Below are 23,949 nucleotides of genomic sequence, written 5' to 3' on the forward strand. Positions count from 1 at the left end.
CAGAAAAAAAAGTATATTAGAATTTAAATTAACACAATAATCTGTTGAAGCAGAATTCGGGGCCTGGAGCTGGGCCTGATGGCTCCCGTCCTCAACTCCCCGATTTAAACTAACTTTGCTGTCTATTACATAATTCAAACTCAAATACTCAGAGGTCAAAGAATCACTGGAGACACGTAGAATCAGGTGCAACTGAGTTTAATGTGCTCGCAGGCAACAACACATACAACTCAATGAGTCAAGCTCCGGAGCAGGACTGAAGTTTCTCTTTCTGTGCATCCCCTTTTATGCTGGTGAAGATTCTGTTGAGTCTCCACCTTTTTTCTTTAATCCTACCCACTTGAGCCCGAACATAATGGTGTCACGGTTTTTCCCTTTTTCGCCAGTTAAGCCAGTTTTAACTGTGTAATGCTTTCCCCCTGGGCCCGACTCATATTTCCAGGCCATGTTAGGCCAAGCTGGAATTCCCCTAACTTTCCCAGCAAAATGTTTGAGCTCAGCCTCATGCTATTTTTAAAAAAATAATGCACATCGAATCCTAGGTACTTTCCACCACAGTTCTTACGTGCTCAATGAGTGTGTGTGTGTCATGAAAATACATGAAATAATAAACCAGTGTGTGACTGTAAGTGTACGGAGTACAGTGCTTTAACAGGTATCTTTTAAAATCATCTTGAAGGCAGAGCATAAACATTTCATTGAATGAGTACATTACACTACAAATCCCATACAAGAAACACTAACATCGTTTTAAAGACAATAAATAGGCACTAGCTGCAAAACCCTTTCCTGCTGTAGCTGTGGCTGCTGCTGAGCATGGGGCTGCCATTGATTAGATAAACACTGTTTGTAACAGTTTTCATTTTAGAGTGTTTCTGCAACAAAATTAATCAAATAATCTTATTTTCATAGTTGTGATCATCATTTCTATTAGTTATAACAACATTTCATTCACTTAGTTAATTGGTGAGGTTTGAAAACACAGCAACCACAGTAACAAGAAGTCAAGAAACACAGGCATCTGACAGTGGTAATTTTGAAAGCTGTTTTAGGTTTAGTCTCACCAGTCTCAGTGAAAATGTTTATTAGTTTTAGTCACATTTTAATTTTTTTTTCTTTTTAGTTTTATTCTAGTTTCAGTCAACAGCAACTCAAAACATTTTAGTCAATGTAAATTCATGACTTTTTTTTCAACTTTTAGTCAAAATGTGTTTTTCTATTTTAATAATGCAAATATGCATGTGTGGCGTCTGCTGTGTTCCTACAAGAAGCCCTGACACATACTGACTTTTATCCAGCTTTTGTCCAGTTTTTAGCTGCATTTTTACGAGTTGCTCACTAAACGCTGGCCTGTCTTAACTGCATCTTTTTTCCTGGATAAAGGATTTTAGTCATCTTACCTGGATTTTAAAGTATTTTAAGTTCTGCTTTCAGCTGTGTCAAGCGTCGGGGCTCCCAGCCGCTACAGGTGGCTTGTGTCCGCCAAGACAGCAGTGGAGAAACACCCGTTTCCCACTTTCTTCTACAATGGATGTGTGTGCAAACTGCCATCCTACCTTTTCACAAGTGAAGGATGAACTCACAAGCTTGAAGGCTGAGATCTAGGAAAAGGACAGATTAGAAAGGACAGTGGAGTTTTCAACCGTAGCCACAGCCCAGGCCAATCTCTCCCTCTTGGGAGAACCAGGCCATAGCAGCCAATACTGCTTCCCGGGCCCATCAGCCTTGATCCAGGACACTATCCCGTGGTCAGGAGACGAGTCGATCTACCCTGCTGGCCTCTCAGCTCTGGGGGAGGAAGGTTGGCTCAGCCTTGGGCGAAACACAGGAACCAAGTCTGCTCTACACTGTCTGCCCAAGAACTGTGGATCCTTGTGAAGAGTGGAAAACCTGGACGTGGACACATCTCCCAGCTGCAAGCACAGAACCCACTCTGCCTTGGGAACAGATTTCAGGTTTTGGGTGAACCAGGCTGTCCACCTTCCCCTGTCCAACCTGATCTGGATGGCTGCCCTACGGCCTCGCTGGTTGCTTCCCCCCGGCCCCCTGTGGACTATTTGGACATCCAGGACATGAACGAGTTCCCCCTCTGACCAGTTCCTCTTCCTCTTCCCCTCTTATATCTGCCCTGGCTCAGGCCGGGCCGCCCGCAGGTGTCCGCTGTGAGGTGCTCCCTGTCAGCCAGAGCTTCATCATTGGGAAATCAACGCAACCTAGATGGGCTCCACCATGGCACTTACCACGCCCAGCCACTCTGCCTCCTCTCATCCTACCTACTACGTTGATAGTTGGAGATTACATAATTACAAATATCCGCTTTGGTAACACGGTCACAAGCTGCTTTCCTGGAGCCACGACCTCCGACATCATTGGAAAACTCCCTGGTCTCCCGGCTTCACTTCCGATGACAGTCAAGAAAATATTAGTCCACGTTGGCACTAATGACACTGCCTGTCAGCAATCTGAGTTTACGAAAGCTGACTTCGTTCGTCTCTTTGACCTGCTTAACAGTACTGAAAAGTCAGTCTTCATCTCCGGTCCAATTCCCACACTGGGTTGCGGAGTTGGGCACTTCAGTAGAACCCTTAGTCGTAACTCATGACTTCTCTCTGTCTGCAGTACCCATGCCATTAGTTTTGTTGACATTTCAAATTATTCTGGAATTGTCCATCTCCAGTGGCGTGCACAGACATTTTGGGGGGCAGGTGCTCAGTGAAAAATAAGGGCCCCTTGTGCGGCATGTGGAACCACCGGCTGCCTTATTATAGCAGTGTGAGATTTAAAAAAAAAAACATTACAGGCACATGTTGTACGTACTACATAGCTGTCTTCTGCAGACAAATTTTAATAGGCTATTTGTCATTGTCAAAGTTTTAATAATAGCCTATTAAGGTAAATATAAGATTACTGCTTCTTCTTCATCAATGGGTTGAGGAGGTTCATCTGCCTCCTCATCCTCCTTGCTGCTGGTAGATGGCTTTATCCAGGAGAGCAGAGAGCTGCTTCCCTGGGCTGCCTGCTGTAGCCCCCTTTCTTTTCTCAGCCTTTCCTTTCTAGGCATTATGCTGCAATAAAAAGAGATATGAAAAGTAGAAATAAAGAGAGACCAACAGTATGAATAAGACTGCTTGGTGACATTACAACAAGGCAGATGGCTACTTTTTCTGCAGGCAATTGGGAATTGCCTGTTTGTCATTTAGCAAATAAATTACTCCAAGTGTTAATTATGTAGCCTAATGTAAACCTACACAATACTAAATATTCAGCTAAAGTATAATGATAGCTTCACATGCTATACCAATGACAAATCTACCGACATTGGTTGTGTGGTGGTCATCACGTTATATCCATTATTGATTTTTGCTAGCATCTAGCTTGTTAAGCAGGTGAGCAGTGGCTAATTTAGGCTCAATTGTTTGGCGCTGTATGAGAGAGGCTACTTCACAACAGAGACAAATAAATGCAAGTTATAGCTTGGCAACTGAGGCTTAGGGGGCAAACAATACACTTGATTCATTTATGTGTTACCTGGCTGGTGGGGCAGGGGAGGAGATGTGTGTGTGCTGCAGGTGTGCGGTGCTGCTGCAACACGCCTCCGTTTGTGTCCGCTCTGCGCGTTCACGTTGACAAAGAAGGAGAGGGGAGGGGGGGGGCACGTGTGTGTGTGTGTGTGTGTGTGTGTGTGTGTGTCAATCGAGAATTGATTGATGATCATATCAACATGGGCCACATACAGTACACTGCCCATCTAAGTTCTCACGTGTCTGCACCCAAACAAGCTAGGTAGTGGCATGCTTGCGGCTAACCTCCAACAAGTTGTACTGTATACCTCATGTGTCTGACTATTTACTTCACACAGCTGCCCCTACTCTTCTTCTTTCCCTCATTTGTCCACAAACAACAGTCCCACCCCATCCTCTGCCCCCATCGCCCCCTTGCAGAGTGTTAGTGCTACTGCTCCAATTCCTATCCAAACCACAAATAGTCTGAAAAATCCAGTAATCTCCTCAACTCCTGCTATCCCCTCTTCCTCCCCCATTCCTGTCTTGTGTCCTGGAGCTGTAGCAGCTAAACCTCAACAAAAATTAACCCGCTCCAGAAAAAAACCCATCCGCCCAGTCCCACCTAGGTAGAATAAAAGGTTTAAAAATCTGCCATCTAAACACCTGAAGTCTAGCACCTAAACTGGATGAAATTAAGATCATACTTTGGCAATCAAAAGCACACATAATGGCAAATTCGGAATCGTGGTTAAGTTCTAGCATCCCTGATCCTTTAATCTTGATAAAGAATTACCTTCTCTAATATAAATACTGCACTGATAAACCTGGTGGTGAAGTTGCCTTCTATGTCAATCAAAAATATGGTCACTCAGTAACAAAAATTATTACTGAAAGTGAGTCGTTGCAGCTGGTGGTAAATTTCACACATCAACATGCAATCACAGCCATTGTCACCTACATATAAGCCCCCCAGTACCAGTACAAGTGATTTCTTATCACAGCTCACTGATCTAATTGAATCAGTCAAAACAAAGGAGGTGGTTATACTGGGTGATTTTAACCAGGACTGGAATGACAGCTCATCAAAATCATCGAAAGCAACTGCAATAAAGATTGGTCTCCATCAATTAATCAAGGAGCCTTCCAGAATCAGTGACACTCGCAGTTCAGTCCTTGACCTTATGTTCACTAATCAACCCTCTAAATACACAATGGCAGGAGTAATACACACACCAATATCAGACCACTCTCTTATTTGTACTGTAAGAAAAACTGTTGAAGGCCCGGGAAGCCACATTCGCCACTTCATCTCAAAAACACCAAAGTCTAAACTGTCACAATTTAATGCTGAAATGAGAGACATTGATTGGAGCAATGAATTATCATCCAAAAACCCAGAACATATCCTGCATCAGTTTTATCACAAAGTGGAATCCACTCACAAAAAATATACCACTGCTTACAGTATACAATCCCGACAGTCCAAATTACCATGGTTAAATTATGAAATTCTGCAACTACTAAAATTGAAGACTCTCTCCCTCAATTTATATCGATCCTCAAAAACTTTAGAAAGTAAAACACAATTTATAGAGATCAGAAACAAATGCAGTACTGAACTGCACAAAGCCAAGGCTGCCTACTTCAAAACACAAATCATCCAAACTGCTTCAAAACCCAGAACACTATGGCAGACCCTCAAAGTTATCACTGGTGAACATGAAAAGAAACGACAACATTCAAATTTCTGTACAAGGCACCATTATTACTGACACTGAAAAGATTACAAGTGCTTTCAATGATTATTTTGTTACATCTATTAAAGAACTAGCATCTCACTTTGATTCTCCACAACATACCACACCTGTTTCTTCTTCTACATCCCCCCAGTTCTCCTTCTCTGAGGTTACACAGCATGAAATGTTTAATATTTTGAACTCCTTGAAAACCTCTTGTGCTTGTGATATTTATGGCTTAAACATGGATTTCTTAAAGACTCATGCCGACACCCTATGCCTCTTCTTCACCATCTGATCAATCACCCTATCAGGCTCTCTCAAATCACCCGTTTTTAAATCTGATGATCCAACCCTGGTTTCAAATTACAAGCCAATATCCATTCTTCCTGTATTATCAAAATCATTGGAAAAAAGTCCTTTACAACCAGCTTAGCACTCACCTTGAGAGCAATAACCTCCTCATAGACTTCCAGTATGGTTTCCATTACACCCAATCAACTATGTCTGCTCTACTGATATTCACAGAACAAATACGAAACTCACTCAACAAAGGTCATGTCACTGGAGCCATTTTTGTTGACTTCAGCAAAGCCTTTGATACAGTGAATCATCAGATTATGTTGAATAAATTAAGCTCATTTCAACATAATCATTTAACTATCAATGTCAAACAAAATGTATGTATTTTCATTCCCCTAAAAAGACAATATCTGGGACATCAGTGGCTTAGTGGATAGAGCAGGCGCCCCATGTACAAGGCTGTTGCCGCAGCGGCCCGGGTTCTAATCCAGCCTGTGGCCCTTTGCTGCAAGTCATGCCCTCTCTCTCTCCCCCTTTCACACTTGGCTGTCCTGTCCATTAAAGGCAAAATGCCCCCAAAAAAACAATATCTATGTCTGACCCCTACTCCATTTTCAAATCAAACACTAACCATCACAGAAATCTACAAATATCTTGCAATATATCTTGACTCACATCTCACTTATCGACACCACATTCAGAACCTAACAAAGAAGCTCAACCAGAAACTGTACATCTCAAGATCAGACCATATGCTGTTTCAAACACATACCTACATGCAATCACTCTCTCGCCAATATCCTACTGTCTCCCTATAGGGCCCCTCACCACCAAGGAAAACATTGAACCCATAGCAAGAATATACAACAAAGCTTACAAGATCCATGGTAACCTCCTTCTTTGGACTCATCACTGCATCGCACTTTCCCATTCTAAAGCCATGACTTTTCAGAACTACACAAATAATCTAGCCGTTAAATTCTATTTTCAGATCCTACACAACGGGCTCTAGTTTCGCAGACCAGGCGGCGGAGGCGCAGCACACCTGTGCTTCGCCAACTGGGTGTGGCCAGGCGGATTTTGTAAGTTTGGCACACCGTGCACCCTGGTGCAGCTACTCCTCTATCCCACCTCCTTCCCTCCTACCGGCGCAAGTCGGAAAGAGGGAGGAGAGAAGGCGTGGAGTGGGTTTTACACACATCACACCAATCAAATGAGCCCCTCTCCTCGCCCTTAAATGCGCCGCACGAAGGTGCAGTGAGAGTTTACTCAATTCGCCATGGCAGAAGAGAGCAGCAGCGTCAGACAGCCAAACTTCTCCCAGGAGGAAACTGATGTTTTGGTCCGGGAGGTCCAAGCTCGCAGTGTCCGAATATACGGGACTGCGAGCAGACCTCCACGGGCTGATGATGCAAAGGTAGCCTGGGAGGAGGTCACCACAATCGTAAATCAATGTTGCGTTTCTCTCGTGCGCGCGCGATCTCTCTTTCTCTCTTGCAGTCTCACTCTGTTTCTTTTCTTTTGGCTTTTCTAAGATGACAGATGCTGAATATATACTCCCTATCTGATGCTGTGGCTGTTTGTGGTTGGCTGAGAGGGATGTGAACTCATTAGTTTTGTTAATCAAATCAGGTTGGGTTTCCATTACGCGTGCCAAACGTGCCAAACGGTGCCAATCCCCTTTGATCTGACATCAGATGTGACGGAACGGTCGATATAGAGATACATTTATGTGCTGATTGCAGATAGTTGCATTGAATAGTGGTTTTTGGGGTATTTAATGTACCTGATATTCTGGAAACCTGCCTGGGAGGTTTTGGTGACGTGTGCGCACTGTCTGCTGGTCAGCCAAACTTTGGCTTACACCGGCTGCGCTCCCCCTGCGCTGACAGTAGACGTGGTTTCAGCTGGCGAGCTTTTAGCGCACCTTCGGCGAAGCCTTTTGGCACGAAACTGTCACTGCGCCAAGCTGGATCTGTCGACACCTCCCCCTGCTGCGCCGCCACACCCATCTCAGCGGACCTCGGTCTGCCTGGACTTTCCAAGTTGAGATGCACAAGGTACCCTGGTTGCGTTGGTTGTTGTTTCTGGGATTCTGGGATGCTATGTGAACTTCAGCCTGTTACATGCATTGTCTGTTTTCAAAATGCACTTCCGTTTTCACAGGAAATGTACAGTTTGCATACAGTCTCTTTCAAAATAATCGCACTACGTTGGTTCAATGAATGATTCTTTGTACACTCATTTTGACAAACAGTGGTTTGCGGCTTTTATCAACCTCTAGCCCTTTTTACACAGAGATGGATCTACAGACCCACTACTAAGTCCCTTTATGCCTCCTTTGCATTTTTATTTGGACCAAACAACAGTGGCATCATGCCGCTCCAGTGTGTGATTTTAGACAGCATGCTGGCATCGAGGAATCAAAAGGGGCATGACGGGCGTGACATGTAACACAGCGGCATTGGCCTCTCATGTGAAATAAGACATGCGCTGGCAGTGCTTCATAAACAATCCCACCATATCTGTTAAATGGTGGCTGATCTCGTCTTCTGCTCAGTGGGTAAGGAGTAGGGATGGGCAGCACAAGCAAAAACACTATTCGAAAATCATGGCAACTATTTGACAAATTTTTTGAATTGCAGGCAGTATAACAGTGTGTATTCCCACCTTGACCGGGCAGTGTAAAGGGAGCTTCTCTCTCTCTCTCTCTCTCTCTCTCTCTCTCTCTCTCTCTCTCTCCAAGAGAAAGTCAAAAGTTCTGTTGCCCACTAGCAGAATCCAAACCAAGGAACATGTTCTGTCTGTCTGTCTGTCTGTGTCTATCTGTCGATCTGTCTATTGATCTCCTCTGCTCTTTTTCATTGTTGCAGAATGCGCTGCTGCTGCACCTACTCACACACACGTACAGTGCACAAGCACTCGACACACAACAAACACCACTGGATGGGGCATGGCCTATTGTAAAATAAGCTCTCATGCCAAGTCAAGATGAATTGGGTGTTTCAGCTCTAGGGCTGCACCTTTCGATTCTTTTAGTAATCAAGTATTCTATTGATTATTCTGGCGATTGAGTAATCAGATCAGAAATACTGTGTTTTCATTACAATACTTAAGCTTTATTTAAGGGCAATTGTAATATATAAACGAGAAAATAATAAATGTGAGAGAAATGAGCAACAAATTTGTCTACTTTTTTTGCCACTTTTTTTGTCACAACAGACGGATGGACAGACAGACAGACAGACAGACAGACAGACAGACAGACAGACAGACAGACAGACATTCATGCATGGCCCTCCTCAACATAATGCAGAAACAGAATAAAAAAGAGCTGTCAATGCACAGAAACATAATAAGTGACATTAACAATATCTATCAACACACACACTATCTCTCTACCAGCATCTTTCATTTTAGTTTGTCTTTAACAGTGTGCTGTTAGCCCCGCAAAAGCGATCATAAACCATAATAGCGGTGAATGAGAGACTGCAGACAGAGCGGATTAAAATGTGGCTTTCTACATGCTGATCACATGTTTTGGTAAAGTATTGGCTTTTTATTGGCAGAGGTTTTATTGCACTTACTTACAGTAACAAGCATAGTTGTTGTTGACAAGAGTAAGTTATACTCCCCTCATCAGCACCGCGGCCTCATTGTTGATGTCTGACTTCACTGTTTACTTTAAAAAGTAACGATAAGAGCCGATAACGTCAGAACTTACTAGTATCACGGTCTTGATTAAATTTGCCCCAGGCCGTTTAACACCGGGCCTCTGTACCGATCCCTTGCCCGGGCCGCTCAGAGGTTGCATCTGGGCCGCTAATTGAATAGCCCTGATTTACATGTTTAAATGGGAGCTTTACTGCTTGTACTTGCCGTGTTCATGTCACGTATGTGTGTGCGTCCAGGTCCGGGCTGCTGCTGTGAGGTGAGAGGCTGCCTGTCTGCAGCGGTGCCTGTGTAATATGGTCAGAGTCCTGATATTTGCGCGAACCGGCAGATCAAAGGATGGCACTTTCAGTATTGATATCCGTGCAAGTTGATATCTAAATCGATACTAAGTTTTAGTATCTTTTGATAACACTACTGGGGACTGAATAGGCTCTCGGCCAATCACGGGGAACCTGTCAGAGCCAGCATGTAACATGCGGCCGCGTGATTGGCAGAGCAGCGATAGGGGCTGTGAGTGAACCGGTGCCCAATTTGAGAGAGCTCCTGTGTGTAGCTGAATATGTGCATTTCTGACTGAAAGATAACATCGTTCATTTGCTACAATATGTTGGATTAATGTTAATGTGTATTTAAAGATGTGCCTGGACAGTGTGACGTGTGTGGTTGTGCTGCTGCCGTGGTCCTGCCAGATGCCTCCTGCTGCTGCTGCCATCATTAGTCATTAGTCATACTTCTACTGTTATTATACACATATAACTATTGTCACACAAGTATACTGTCAGATATTAATACATACTTTCAACATATTGTACCACAGTAGCCAGAACTATAACTATAATATTATTACTTTCATTAATGTTGTTGTAAGCTACTGTCATTACCTGCATCTCTCTCTCTCTCTCTCTCTCTCTCTCTCTCTCTCATTGTGTCATATGGATTACTGTTAATTTATTATGCTGATCTGTTCTGTACGACATCTATTGCACGTCTGTCCGTCCTGGAAGAGGGATCCCTCCTCAGTTGCTCTTCCTGAGGTTTCTACCGTTTTTTTTCCCCGTTAAAGGGTTTTTTTTTGGGGAGTTTTTCCTTATCCGCTGTGAGGGTCTTAAGGACAGAGGGATGTCGTATGCTGTAAAGCCCTGTGAGGCAAATTGTGATTTGTGATATTGGGCTTTATAAATAAAATTGAAATTGAAATTGAATTGAAAGACATTATAATTTGCTGAAAAAAATTGGGGGGGGGAAAATACAAAAAAAAATTGTCTAATCAACCACAAATGTCAAAATCCCTCTGCAGTAGGTTATCTCGGTCGCGGACCCTCTGTTGAAGGCCTCTGCTCTAAAGGCCCTGACACACCAAGCCGACGGTCGGCCATCGACCAAAGTCGGACCGTTGGTGAGCGTCTGTCAGCCTTACTACCTTACTATATGCTTTTGTTGCCTAAACCTTAGTCTCGCTCACCAGACCGGCTGGGGCGACTCTCACTTTAAGATTGGAGAAAAAAACGTCCCGGCTGCTTGTATTTCTTTCAACTAGTCACAATCGTTCTGGGCGGTGCCACAGCAATGGTGCACTTGCAAAAATATTGCCAGGGGGAAACAGGTTTTAGTGTAACATGCCCACAAAAATATCGCCTACAGGACAAGAACCAGGGCAGAAAAATGGCTACGTCCCCGCAACATCAAACACCGCAAAAGTTAGTAAAGGACGTGTTGAAAACTGCAACCGGAGGTGGTAGGGCGAGACTTCAGTGGGTGGCTCGTTCCGCCTAATGAGAGGCTGATCTATGCAGCGAACTTCCGCCCACTCAGACTACCTAAACCTAACCATGTGCTTTTGCTGCCTCAACCTTACTATATGCTTTTGTTGCCTAAACCTAACCACATGCTATTGTTGCCTAAACCCAACCACATGCTTTTGTTGCCTAAACCTAACCAAATGCGTTTGTTACACAATGAAATAAACTTAAATATGACATAAGTTTATTTTGAAAAAGACTGCATGCATCTAATGAGCAGAAGCTGTATATTTCCTGTGTTGTTTATTTTGAAAAGACACAATGCATCCAACAGGCATGAATTGACACAGCATCCCAGAACGTCAACAACAGATGCACCCAGGATACCTAGCATGTCATAAGGAGACATGCAAGTCCACTGACCAAGCAGCCATATGTGACGAGTTGGGAGTGAGAATGTGTTGGCTAAATACTCTATTGTTTTCACCAGCTATGGTTTCTTACTTGCTTCTGTTTGCTGCAACCAATAGTCAAGCTAGCAATCAGTGAAACAGAGAAATACAAATTCAGAATTACTGTAATTATGGTAAATAATTAGCATCAAGCATGAGGTCATGTTCTTAATTAGATTTTGGAAGTAAAAGGTCAAGGTCAGTGTCATCTGTCATCCACCTCATTCTGGTGAGTGTTATATTACAAAAACACCTTTGGGGAAATTCTTCAAATCTGGCACAAGCGTTCACCCTGACTCAGCAATGAACTGATGAAAATTTGGTGGTCAAAGGTCAAAATCACTGTGACCTTGTATCCGTCTCATTCTTGGGAACACAATATCTCAAAAAGGCCTTGAGGGAGTTTTCTCAAATTTGGTACAAACATCCACTGATTAGAATTTGGTAGTTAAAGGTCAAAAGTCAAGGTCACTGTGACCTCAAAAAACATGTTTTTGGTCATAGGGCAAGAATTCATATGCTAATTATGACAAAATGTCACACAAATATAATGATTAAGTGATGCCATTTTATATCCACAAGGTCAAAGGTCAACTTCACTGTGACAAAACAGTTTTTTGGTCATTACTCAACGTCATATCTCAGGAACAGAGCGGGTGACATTTGGTCAGATACTGAATTAGTGACACTAATCTTGGGTGACCACCTTGAAACCGTTCTGTTTGTAGAGATCTTCTTTGCTGCTGGTAAAATAGTAAATGGACTGCACATGGACAGCGCTTTTCTACACTGCATGGGGGGTGGATGTGTGTGAACCATTCATGTTTTCACAGGCATTGATGTAACCCTTAAGTGCAATTTTACAAGTTTGCAAAGGCATACTACCATGAGCTAGGAAGTCGAGTAATTCTGGTTTCCTTCTGTTGCCTGTGCTTGGTGGTAAGATTTGAGTTTCTTGTGCAATAATAAAATTATTCTTCAATTCATCAGTGTTTTGTGCATTATTTTATATGGGTGTTAGAGTACTTGCAGACAGTTTCCATGAAACTGTGACTTTCATGGTCTTTCAGGAAACTTTAAACAGAAAGTACACATACATTTGAGGTCCTATGGTGAAGTTGCTAGGTACAGATGCAGCCACTTCAAATTTCCGTTTGGTCCGTGGTGGGGCCGTGACCGATCCGTGACAGGTCCCTTTCGTCACCTGGCTGGGCTCGTAGCTTTAATGAGATCCCCCGCGATGACGTAGAGAATACGGGGCCGACTGGTAATGCCCCTAAGTTTAATTTGTAGAAACCAGTTGCAATGGTCTGTCTATCCACCAGGAGGAGCAGTGAGTGTGAGTGTGAGTGTAAATATATATATATATATATATATATATATATGTATGGGGCATTCTATCGAATGTGTGCAGTTAGGCTGGAAATATTTTGAAATTCTGTATGTTTTATTTCCAAAACTTTGTCCCTTGTGTACCATATGTGAAGGTCACATATCTAGTAAAAGGACTGTAAATTTTTATATTGTATTTTCAGACTGTTTTGGAATGTTTTTCCTCTCCCAAAATTTGTCACTACCGAAACATATAGTATTATATTATGGAGCTTTATCCCTATCTTTATTCAAGAGAGTGGTGTATCAGTTTGAGAGCATTATTTATTGATTTCACATTCAAAAACCCTGCCCTTGCACTCGCGCTTGGATATACTCTGTTTCTGCTCAAACCGTGTGCTTGCACTCAGATACCATGTTGCTCGCACTCAGATACCATTTTGCTTGCACTTAGATACCATGCTGCTCACACTCAGATACCATGTTGCTCGCACAGATTTCCTGCTCGAGCTTCGGCTTTTCTCCTCGCGCTCAAACTGTTTCTGTGCGCTCGCGGAATTTCTGCTCTCAGATTTCTGCCCTGCTCTTGGATTTTTTTGTGTAACAACCCTGTCAAAATCCCCCAACCAACAGAACGTCAGGTTTATTGTTGACCAATGAAATGATCCCTACCTCCTTGCAGGCGCGTTCGCTTTAGTTTTAGAGTGTCCCGTCCAGGCAGGTACTCTTTAACCGGGTTCATCCACTCCCACCCTCCAGGGCTTTATTAAATGTTCTTGCCTTGCTTTCTTTATGACTTTTGGAATAAAGGGACTGTTAATTTAAACACGTGCGCCATGTATATATATATATATATATATATACATATATATATATATATATGTAGATACATATATATATATACAGTACAGGCCAAAAGTTTGGACACACCTTCTCATTCAATGCGTTTTCTTTATTTTCATGACTATTTACATTGTAGATTCTCACTGAAGGCGTCAAAACTATGAATGAACACATGTGGAGTTATGTACTTAACAAAAAAAGGTGAAATAACTGAAAACATGTTTTATATTCTAGTTTCTTCAAAATAGCCACCCTTTGCTCTGATTACTGCTTTGCACACTCTTGGCATTCTCTCGATGAGCTTCAAGAGGTAGTCACCTGAAATGGTTTCCACTTCACAGGTGTGCCTTATCAGGGTTAATTAGTGGAATTTCTTGCTTTATCAATGGGGTTGGGACCATCAGTTGTGTTGTGCAGAAGTCAGGTTAATACACAGCCGACAGCCCTATTGGACAACTGTTAAAATTCATATTATGGCAAGAACCAATCAGCTAACTAAAGAAAAACGAGTGGCCATCATTACTTTAAGAAATGAAGGTCAGTCAGTCCGGAAAATTGCAAAAACTTTAAATGTGTCCCCAAGTGGAGTCGCAAAAACCATCAAGCGCTACAACGAAACTGGCACACATGAGGACCGACCCAGGAAAGGAAGACCAAGAGTCACCTCTGCTTCTGAGGATAAGTTCATCCGAGTCACCAGCCTCAGAAATCGCAAGTTAACAGCAGCTCAGATCAGAGACCAGATGAATGCCACACAGAGTTCTAGCAGCAGACCCATCTCTAGAACAACTGTTAAGAGGAGACTGTGCGAATCAGGCCTTCATGGTCAAATAGCTGCTAGGAAACCACTGCTAAGGAGAGGCAACAAGCAGAAGAGATTTGTTTGGGCCAAGAAACACAAGGAATGGACATTAGACCAGTGGAAATCTGTGCTTTGGTCTGATGAGTCCAAATTTGAGATCTTTGGTTCCAACCGCCGTGTCTTTGTGAGACGCAGAAAAGGTGAACGGATGGATTCCACATGCCTGGTTCCCACTGTGAAGCATGGAGGAGGAGGTGTGATGGTGTGGGGGTGTTTTGCTGGTGACACTGTTGGGGATTTATTCAAAATTGAAGGCACACTGAACCAGCATGGCTACCACAGCATCCTGCAGCGACATGCCATCCCATCCGGTTTGCGTTTAGTTGGACGATCATTTATTTTTCAACAGGACAATGACCCCAAACACACCTCCAGGCTGGGTAAGGGCTATTTGACCAAGAAGGAGAGTGATGGAGTGCTGCGGCAGATGACCTGGCCTCCACAGTCACCGGACCTGAACCCAATCGAGATGGTTTGGGGTGAGCTGGACCGCAGAGTGAAGGCAAAGGGGCCAACAAGTGCTAAACACCTCTGGGAACTCCTTCAAGACTGTTGGAAAACCATTTCAGGTGACTACCTCTTGAAGCTCATCGAGAGAATGCCAAGAGTGTGCAAAGCAGTAATCAGAGCAAAGGGTGGCAATTTTGAAGAAACTAGAATATAAAACATGTTTTCAGTTATTTCACCTTTTTTTGTTAAGTACATAACTCCACATGTGTTCATTCATAGTTTTGATGCCTTCAGTGAGAATCTACAATGTAAATAGTCATGAAAATAAAGAAAACGCATTGAATGAGAAGGTGTGTCCAAACTTTTGGCCTGTACTGTATATGTATGTATATCCCCTTGATGCCTGAATATATTACAATTATATAAAAAAATTAATTGTATATGTGCTTTTGCTTTAAAGCTGAAGCGAAATTAAGAGATTGTTGTCTTTTGCACATAGAATAGATATAAATTTAGGTATGATGCCATTTAGCAACAACAGGTGGTAAAATGGTAACAAAAAAAAGAAAAAGAAAAAAAAGAAGATAATAATAATTAAAGCTGCAAGCAGCTGTGATCGGGCCCTCATTCTCCCGCGCCACCTCGGGGGGCCAGCAGCACGCATCAATGAAACGGTTATGTGAAAACTCAGAGTAAGTTAACCCTGACGTGGTGTGACGTTTCATCTTCCTTCCTTCTCCAAAAACATCCCTATGGGGATTGGATGAAATCCCTAGGACTAGTTCGTTAAAATACAACATGTGGGAATCACGCCAAAATGACAAGTCAGAATCAAAATGGCTCAGATATATTTTCTGCATTGAACGTGTGTGGACAGCTGCAGTCATGCAGACACTCACGTGGCTCTATTCATAGTAGAACTGAGGGTCTGCCTCAGCACCCAGCAGTAAATGGGGGGGCTGGAAGGAAAGCTTACTGTCTTCGTACTGCCAACATCTATTGAAGCTGATAGAAAGAAGATGCTGCTGGGTCCAGAGTGAATGTTGAATTCCACATTAAAACTAACTTCAACAAGGTGTGGCTGCTGTGGCTGGCTTGACCGCAGTGTTTTGGACTGGACTGGAGTGTGTATCAAGAGTTTGGAGAACGTGCAGTTGGCACACATTCTGCACGGTCACAAAAATGGGCTGCCCACAGATGTCCGCATAGGGGTTATGCATACCCTTGTGGACATGGGTGCTTGATGAAATTTACGTCATGGGGACCAAAGCTGACCCTTGCAGACACGTGGATGCAGAAACTATAAATTGGCTCTATTGTTACACGGTCCATGTACCATTTGTTCATTTGAATTTCAATTAAGAACAAAAAACAATAAAATGGAAAAACGATTTGTTATTTATTATTTGTTTTCCAATGTCCAACAAAAAACAGATTTCCACTTCTTTTTCAAATATTTCATTTAACGTGCAGGTCAAAAATAGAACATTTAAAAAATGGTCTCAATTCCTTTTTTTATTTTGATATTTAATGTCTCTCATTTCTGTGCCCCCGAAGTTATTCAGCCTAGCGCGTACTTAAAATACTGTCTGATACTGATAGTAAGCTGTGGTTTATTATGGCTGTCTTGGAGTCCCAAGGATTATGCGCTTGTTGCTGCGACGTAAAACATAACTTTGACCCTGTAACATCACCATTGCTCTTGGAGGCTAAATGTTGCATAAGGCCTGTAGATGGCGGTATTCAGTCATTTTGAAGCTAATTCATGAACTGAAAAATTGAACAAATAAGGGGAAGATGAAATGAGAATGATCAGTAGAGTGCAGCTGTCCTAAATTTTGAGCATTTTAACTGTAGCATATTTTTCTTATTGTCCTTACTCATGGTAAACTGTTTTTCAGTCTTGCTATTTCTGCCTATTTGCTGTGGTTTTGTTTGCTCTGTATTAAAAAGTGTTGAGAAACTAATACTCCAGTATGAAAGGAGATGTCAAAGGGTATCATAATCCTGAGTTTTATTCATTTACTGTAGTATTTTTTCTTAATGATCTCAATGTATTTTTTTCTTAATTGATCTCAATGTTAATTTTTTTGCATTTTCACAAATAGAGTAAAGGTTTCACAAATCAGAAACTGTGTTTTAGTGAGTCTCTGGAGTCTCCATGTTAATCTAGTCCGGATTTGACGAGTCTAAGTATAGTGGTTTGTGATCTGGACCATTTCTTAATTGAGATCATTTCTTAATTATCTCGATTAACATTGAGATCATTAAGAAGAAATACTACAGTAAAATAAATAAAACTCAGGATTATGATACCCTTGGACATCTCCTTTCATACTGGAGTATTAGTTTCTTAAGCACCTTAAACTGTATTAGGCAATGCCTAGCATTTATGGAACAGGTATGAATATGTTGTAGGCTTTTGTTCCATTTATCTATCGAAATTTACTGTCCAAGCTCATCCTCCCATGCCGGCTTGTAGACCTCGGATGAAGGTGATGATTGTTTGGGATTGATGTTATCTAAAACTTTGTAAATAGATGATACCAGTTTCTCTGAGTCTGCCTGTTTATTCAAACAATTATCAAGTTTGTCTGGACGTGCAGTACTGCAGTCCTGCATGTGTGACTTCACATAGTCCCTAACTTGAAGAAATCTGAGAAAGTTATTTGAGTTCAGATTGTATTTTTCCTGCAACTCTTGGAAAGAAGCAAAGGTCCCCTTTACATATACAGGTCACCCACTGTGTTGATCCCTTGGTTTTTCCACTGGGTAAAAGTACTGTCTAATGAAGAGGCCTTGAAGGAGGGATTATTTGCAATTGGAAGGAGAAAAGACACGTTTCTCAGTTTGAGGCCGAGCTTCAGCTGTTTCCAGGTATGAATGGCATTGTGTATTAGGGGATTATGATTGTATATTGACTTAGTTAGTGGTATGGGGACATGATAATAGCACCTAAAGTGAAGGGTGAACAATCCTCCTTCTCCATATTTACCCAGTTGGCTTGCTGACATGATTCATCCAACCAGAAGATTAAGTTTTTGATGTTTGTTGCCGAGTAATAATTGAGAAAATTGGGTAGAGCTAGCCCTCCAATCTCTTTGGGTTTGCATAAGTGTCGTTTATGTATTCTATGGGTCTTGTAGTCCCAAATGAAGTTGGTTGGTGACAATGGAGTCGAGTTTCTTAAAAAATGATTTGGGAAGACAAATTGGTACTGTCTGAAATAAGTATAACAGTTGCAGGAGAAATATCATTTTTATAGCATTTACTCTACCGAGGAGGGAAATGGGTAGTGTTTTCCAAAATTGAATTTTGGATACAAGTTTTGTAATTAATGGAGGGAAATTTGCTTCAAACTAGTCTCGCCACCAGACAATCGGAGAGCTCCGCCTTCTGATAGTCTGGGGACACTCCTTTCTAAAGTGTGTTTAACACACCGGCCTCTTGCATTTTTTAAAAGGACACGCCCTCCCAGAAATGTGCGCTCCCCCTTTTCTCGTCCACAAGAGCTTGAAAATGGATGCTGAGAGATTTAACTCCGTTTTATCAAACGTGTGCTCAGTCCACAAGATTGTGAAAATGAAGGACTTACAGCGACTTTGTTTAAGCATGTTCATGTATTCTTTCATCAGATAATTCCGCTTCTAAAGCAAATAAATATACAGTACAGGCCAAAAGTTTGGACACACCTTCTCATTCAATGTGTTTTCTTTATTTTCATGACTATTTACATTGTAGATTCTCACTGAAGGCATCAAAACTATGAATGAACACGTGGAGTTATGTACTTAACAAAAAAAGGTGAAATAACTGAAAACATGTTTTATATTCTAGTTTCTTCAAAATAGCCACCCTTTGCTCTGATTACTGCTTTGCACACTCTTGGCATTCTCTCGATGAGCTTCAAGAGGTAGTCACCTGAAATGGTTTTCCAACAGTCTTGAAGGAGTTCCCAGAGGTGTTTAGCACTTGTTGGCCCCTTTGCCTTCACTCTGCGGTCCAGCTCACCCCAAACCATCTCGATTGGGTTCAGGTCCGGTGACTGTGGAGGCCAGGTCATCTACCGCAGCACTCCATCACTCTCCTTCTTGGTCAAATAGCCCTTACACAGCCTGGAGGTGTGTTTGGGGTCATTGTCCTGTTGAAAAATAAATGATCGTCCAACTAAACGCAAACCGGATGGGATGGCATGTCGCTGCAGGATGCTGTGGTAGCCATGCTGGTTCAGTGTGCCTTCAATTTTGAATAAATCCCCAACAGTGTCACCAGCAAAACACCCCCACACCATCACACCTCCTCCTCCATGCTTCACAGTGGGAACCAGGCATGTGGAATCCATCCGTTCACCTTTTCTGCGTCTCACAAAGACACGGCGGTTGGAACCAAAGATCTCAAATTTGGACTCATCAGACCAAAGCACAGATTTCCACTGGTCTAATGTCCATTCCTTGTGTTTCTTGGCCCAAACAAATCTCTTCTGCTTGTTGCCTCTCCTTAGCAGTGGTTTCCTAGCAGCTATTTGACCATGAAGGCCTGATTCGCGCAGTCTCCTCTTAATAGTTGTTCTAGAGATGGGTCTGCTGCTAGAACTCTGTGTGGCATTCATCTGGTCTCTGATCTGAGCTGCTGTTAACTTGCGATTTCTGAGGCTGGTGACTCGGATGAACTTATCCTCAGAAGCAGAGGTGACTCTTGGTCTTCCTTTCCTGGGTCAGTCCTCATGTGTGCCAGTTTCGTTGTAGCGCTTGATGGTTTTTGCGACTCCACTTGGGGACACATTTAAAGTTTTTGCAATTTTCCGGACTGACTGACCTTCATTTCTTAAAGTAATGATGGCCACTCGTTTTTCTTTAGTTAGCTGATTGGTTCTTGCCATAATATGAATTTTAACAGTTGTCCAATAGGGCTGTCGGCTGTGTATTAACCTGACTTCTGCACAACACAACTGATGGTCCCAACCCCATTGATAAAGCAAGAAATTCCACTAATTAACCCTGATAAGGCACACCTGTGAAGTGGAAACCATTTCAGGTGACTACCTCTTGAAGCTCATCGAGAGAATGCCAAGAGTGTGCAAAGCAGTAATCAGAGCAAAGGGTGGCTATTTTGAAGAAACTAGAATATAAAACATGTTTTCAGTTATTTCACCTTTTTTTGTTAAGTACATAACTCCACATGTGTTCATTCATAGTTTTGATGCCTTCAGTGAGAATCTACAATGTAAATAGTCATGACAATAAAGAAAACGCATTGAATGAGAAGGTGTGTCCAAACTTTTGGCCTGTACTGTATATATATATTTTTTTATTTTAAAGATATTTTTTGGAGCATTTTTAGCCTTTAAATAATAGGACAGACAAGTGTGAAAGGGGGAGAGAGAGAGGGAGTGACATGCAGCAAAGGGCCACAGGCTGGAGTTGAACCCGGGCCGCTGCTGCAACAGCCTTGTACATGGGGCGCCTGCTCTACCACTAAGCCACTGACGCCCCCAAATAAATATTTTTTAACTTAGGCCTCATTTAGCTAACATCCCTTAGGTAACAAGGATGTCTTAAGTAGGTTAGCATGTTATGTTAATGAGAAAGAGATCAAAACATGTTTGAATTTCCTAAACTGAGATATCAAAATTTCATATTGTTTAGTCATTGGTACTGAAACTGAAAAATGTTTTTTAACTCATCACTGAAGCTTATAATCCACACTAAACTCATGGGCTCTGAATTTGAATCCATCCAACACCCTGAAACCCATTGAGATTCCACTGAGCTCTTCTGTCAGTTTTGGTTGGCTTTTTAAAGTTACAATGTGTAATTTACGTGGCAAGGCTGGAACTAGTCTGACAAACTGGTATGGAAGTACCCAGGTATTTAACCTCCTGGGCAAGGATGAAAGGACAGCATTATAGGTGGGGGATAGGTGGTGTCGCAGAAAAAAGAAGCCATCTATGTGAAATTGGAAAAGCCATCTCTCAATAGAGGAGGAGGTCTGCGACACCACCTATTCCCCACCTATAATGCTGTCCTTTAACCTCTAAAAACAATAGTCGTTCACAAATGGCCTCATGTGACTCTAACGACTCCAATTGCAGCGTTGCAGCAGGAGTTTCGACTGTCGTTGACACACCATTGGAGCACTAACGAACCAGTGACATCATTGACCTTGTGAAGACCTCCCAAGAGGTTAAATACCTGGGTGCTTCCACACCAGTTTGTGAGACTAGTTCCAGCCTAGTCACACAAGCATGAACTGATGAAGCCCCTTGGATAAGAGGTGAAACGTCTTCTAAGACAAACCATACCAGTTGCGTTCGATTCAATTGCCTTGAGATGGGTTTATCTAGAACTTGCCATCACTGAAGACAGAGAAGGTGAAGCTCAATCCGGGGCGCTTCTGCGTGAACCTGCTTTGTACTTTTATGATTCTGTCGCACTTTAAATGGAGGACCATACACATGTTTTGCTCCGTAAGAGGGAAACCACGCCACCAAATAAAAGAAAAAGATCAGATAAGCGAGGACGGGACAAAACGCGAGTGAATATCGGCGTTGCTTATTCCAGGTGGAAAAAACTCCTGTGGAAGAACACTCTGGTGACGCATATATTATAATTGTACCAACCTATATTTGCCGCACTGTGCCGTGACTATCACATAAAACGTGTTATTTTAGCATTACTGTGCTAATGTTTGCTCGTGTTACCAAAACAATTAGAGATAAAACACTCCTAACATAACGTTGTATCTCACAGATAACCTATATCTCACTGGTAAGCTATAACATATTGTAGTGTCCGCCAGGACGTGTGGAAAAGATGACGCAGTTATTCGGCAAACCACCGTTTATTACTGAACAGTACAGGTTACTGTTGGCCGTAACTACACCAAAACAACCAACAAACAAGAACTTAGCTGTAACTCCAACTGTGCACTCCTGCTCTCTCCTCCAGCTCGCTCAAACACACACCAGCACGCGCACTCACACAGCTCTCATCCCCGTCACACTCGCACCTCGCCCCCCTGCCTATACTCATTCAATCCCAAATATGCCATTAACTCACAGAACATTGACATTAAAACAGAACATTTACTGCAGGGTCACTACAATATCGTAACATGGTTTAGATTCCTAAATAAATATTCACCTCATTGCTAGATAGGCCTACTCCTGAAAAACTTGAAGAACTCGTGGATGATGCCATCTCTGTCTGCGCAAGGCTTTCTGTCCTACGAGGCCACCGTCACTTACCCGACGGGAGGGGTGAGCGAGTGAGCGCGAGTGAGCCCTGCAATCTAGAATTTGACCGCTGATGTCACTGTTACTCACCATTTTTACACACTGAGGCTTTAAGTGATTCCCCACCCAAAGTCTATGTTTGGAGTATGAAGCTTTCGCCCCCTGTAGACTTGAAAGCTAGCTTTAAGAAGTTTGTATTGTGCTTCTTCACAGAGAACAGCAGCTGTGCTCAGCTTGAATTCAGTCAGCTACAATGGATCCCAGTGGTGACAAGTTTACACAGTGGGGAAAAAGTATCAAAACACCCAAAGAAAATTCTTAAAGCAAACCACTACTGTAGCATAATCCACTCCTCCACTGTCAACCAATACACTCAGTACAATCCAAACACTAATTGTTCTGCCCAAATACATTGGTTTCATGTGTTGCTGTCTCACTCCTCAAAGCTCCACTGGAGGCAGGCTATTTAGTCCCATTTTAACACAAATACTGTATGTGAAATACTGAGGGATAGCAAAGAAATCAGAATAGTAATAATAAAATGGCTTTTATGTGGTAACATAACAACCTCCAGTAGATAATTTTGTATGTTACATACAACAACAGGAAAGGGAAAAATGTTGATTAGCAACAGCATGACAAGTGAGGCAGCAGTCATTGAGTTGGTTGTTGTGCATGATATAATAAAACCAGCTGCTAAGTTTTTGTCCTATTTCAGTGTAATATTTAATATTTGGATAGATATTGATGGCTTAATGAGCACAGACACCAGTGATGCTGATAATATCCAAGCTGTCCTGTTGGCAGCTTTACAGCATAGACAGCAAGGACAGCAGTGTGTACTGTCACTGTGAACGGAACCTTTAACCCTGCGAGTCAGAGGAACTTGTGCAAATTTCCAGGAAAGCCCAATCAGTCTTTTTTCAGCATTGGCAGTATAAAAACAAAATCAGGGAGGGTGGAAAATTGCTGCCTACCTACTTTTGTTTATACAGAATGTGCCTTTTTCTGGGCAATGGGGGGCATGAGCAAGTAATAAAACGTGTAGCTCAGCGTGTGATGTAAACAGTGACATGGGAAGGAAGCTGCGGCTAGTCAGGTGGCGCTAGTCAGGCTGCGAGTCTCGCGCAAATCAACCCGTTCTTTACTGTCCCCGTCATCTGATGGTTAATGGCCTCTTCGTTTGCGAGGGCAAGGAGGGCGCACCATTCCTTGTCTCCTCAGTCGCTCATCTTTACGTGTCTGTTAGGTATGTGTTTCCCTCTTGCTACTAGCTGCTTGCTAATCCCTGCTATCAGCTATTTCCTGTTTATCCACTGCGAGTGGCTTGCACGTGCGGCATCATCAACAGCCCCTCCCGTTGCGGAAGACCGCCTCAGTCTGTTAAAACTGAAAGGGTTCCGCCAATATGACAACCCTACGAGGCGGAAAATTGGGCGCCTCGGATCAACTCGCCTTTTCGCCTCTGTGTATAAACGCTCACACCTGGCCGGTAAATCGGCCCAACATTCGTGGAAAATCTGGCAGTGTAAAAGGGGCTATTGACTGCTCTCAGTTCACTTATCTATACTGGTATGTTAATGTTAATGGCTGTTGGTGTCTCTGACAGCGGATCCAGACAGTGAGTGCCATCGATGCTGATGAGCCATCAACGGGACACAAGTTTTTCTTCAGCCTGGCTCCTGAGGGGACCCACCGCAGCAACTTCACTGTCCGAGACAATGGAGGTAGGCAACACATGACCAGATACATGCTCACTGATTACTGCCTTTTGATATAAGTGCCTAAAATGAATGATATAATTGACATGGAACAGGGGC

The 23,949-nt window shown here is 42.7% G+C and overlaps 1 protein-coding gene across 2 annotated transcripts in view; it reads left to right on the forward strand.

Moving 5' to 3' along the window:
* Positions 1-23,949, forward strand: part of LOC117272017 (cadherin-6-like) — a 334,683-nt gene that overhangs the window by 282,890 nt on the left and 27,844 nt on the right. For both annotated transcript variants that reach the window (XM_033650671.2, XM_078172869.1), the window contains one exon: positions 23,739-23,856. In XM_033650671.2, the coding sequence (XP_033506562.2) occupies positions 23,739-23,856 (118 nt within the window). The remainder of the gene's footprint in view (positions 1-23,738; positions 23,857-23,949) is intronic.

The sequence above is a fragment of the Epinephelus lanceolatus genome, chromosome 12 (genome assembly GCF_041903045.1).
Source record: "Epinephelus lanceolatus isolate andai-2023 chromosome 12, ASM4190304v1, whole genome shotgun sequence".
Taxonomy (NCBI): Eukaryota; Metazoa; Chordata; class Actinopteri; order Perciformes; family Serranidae; genus Epinephelus; species Epinephelus lanceolatus.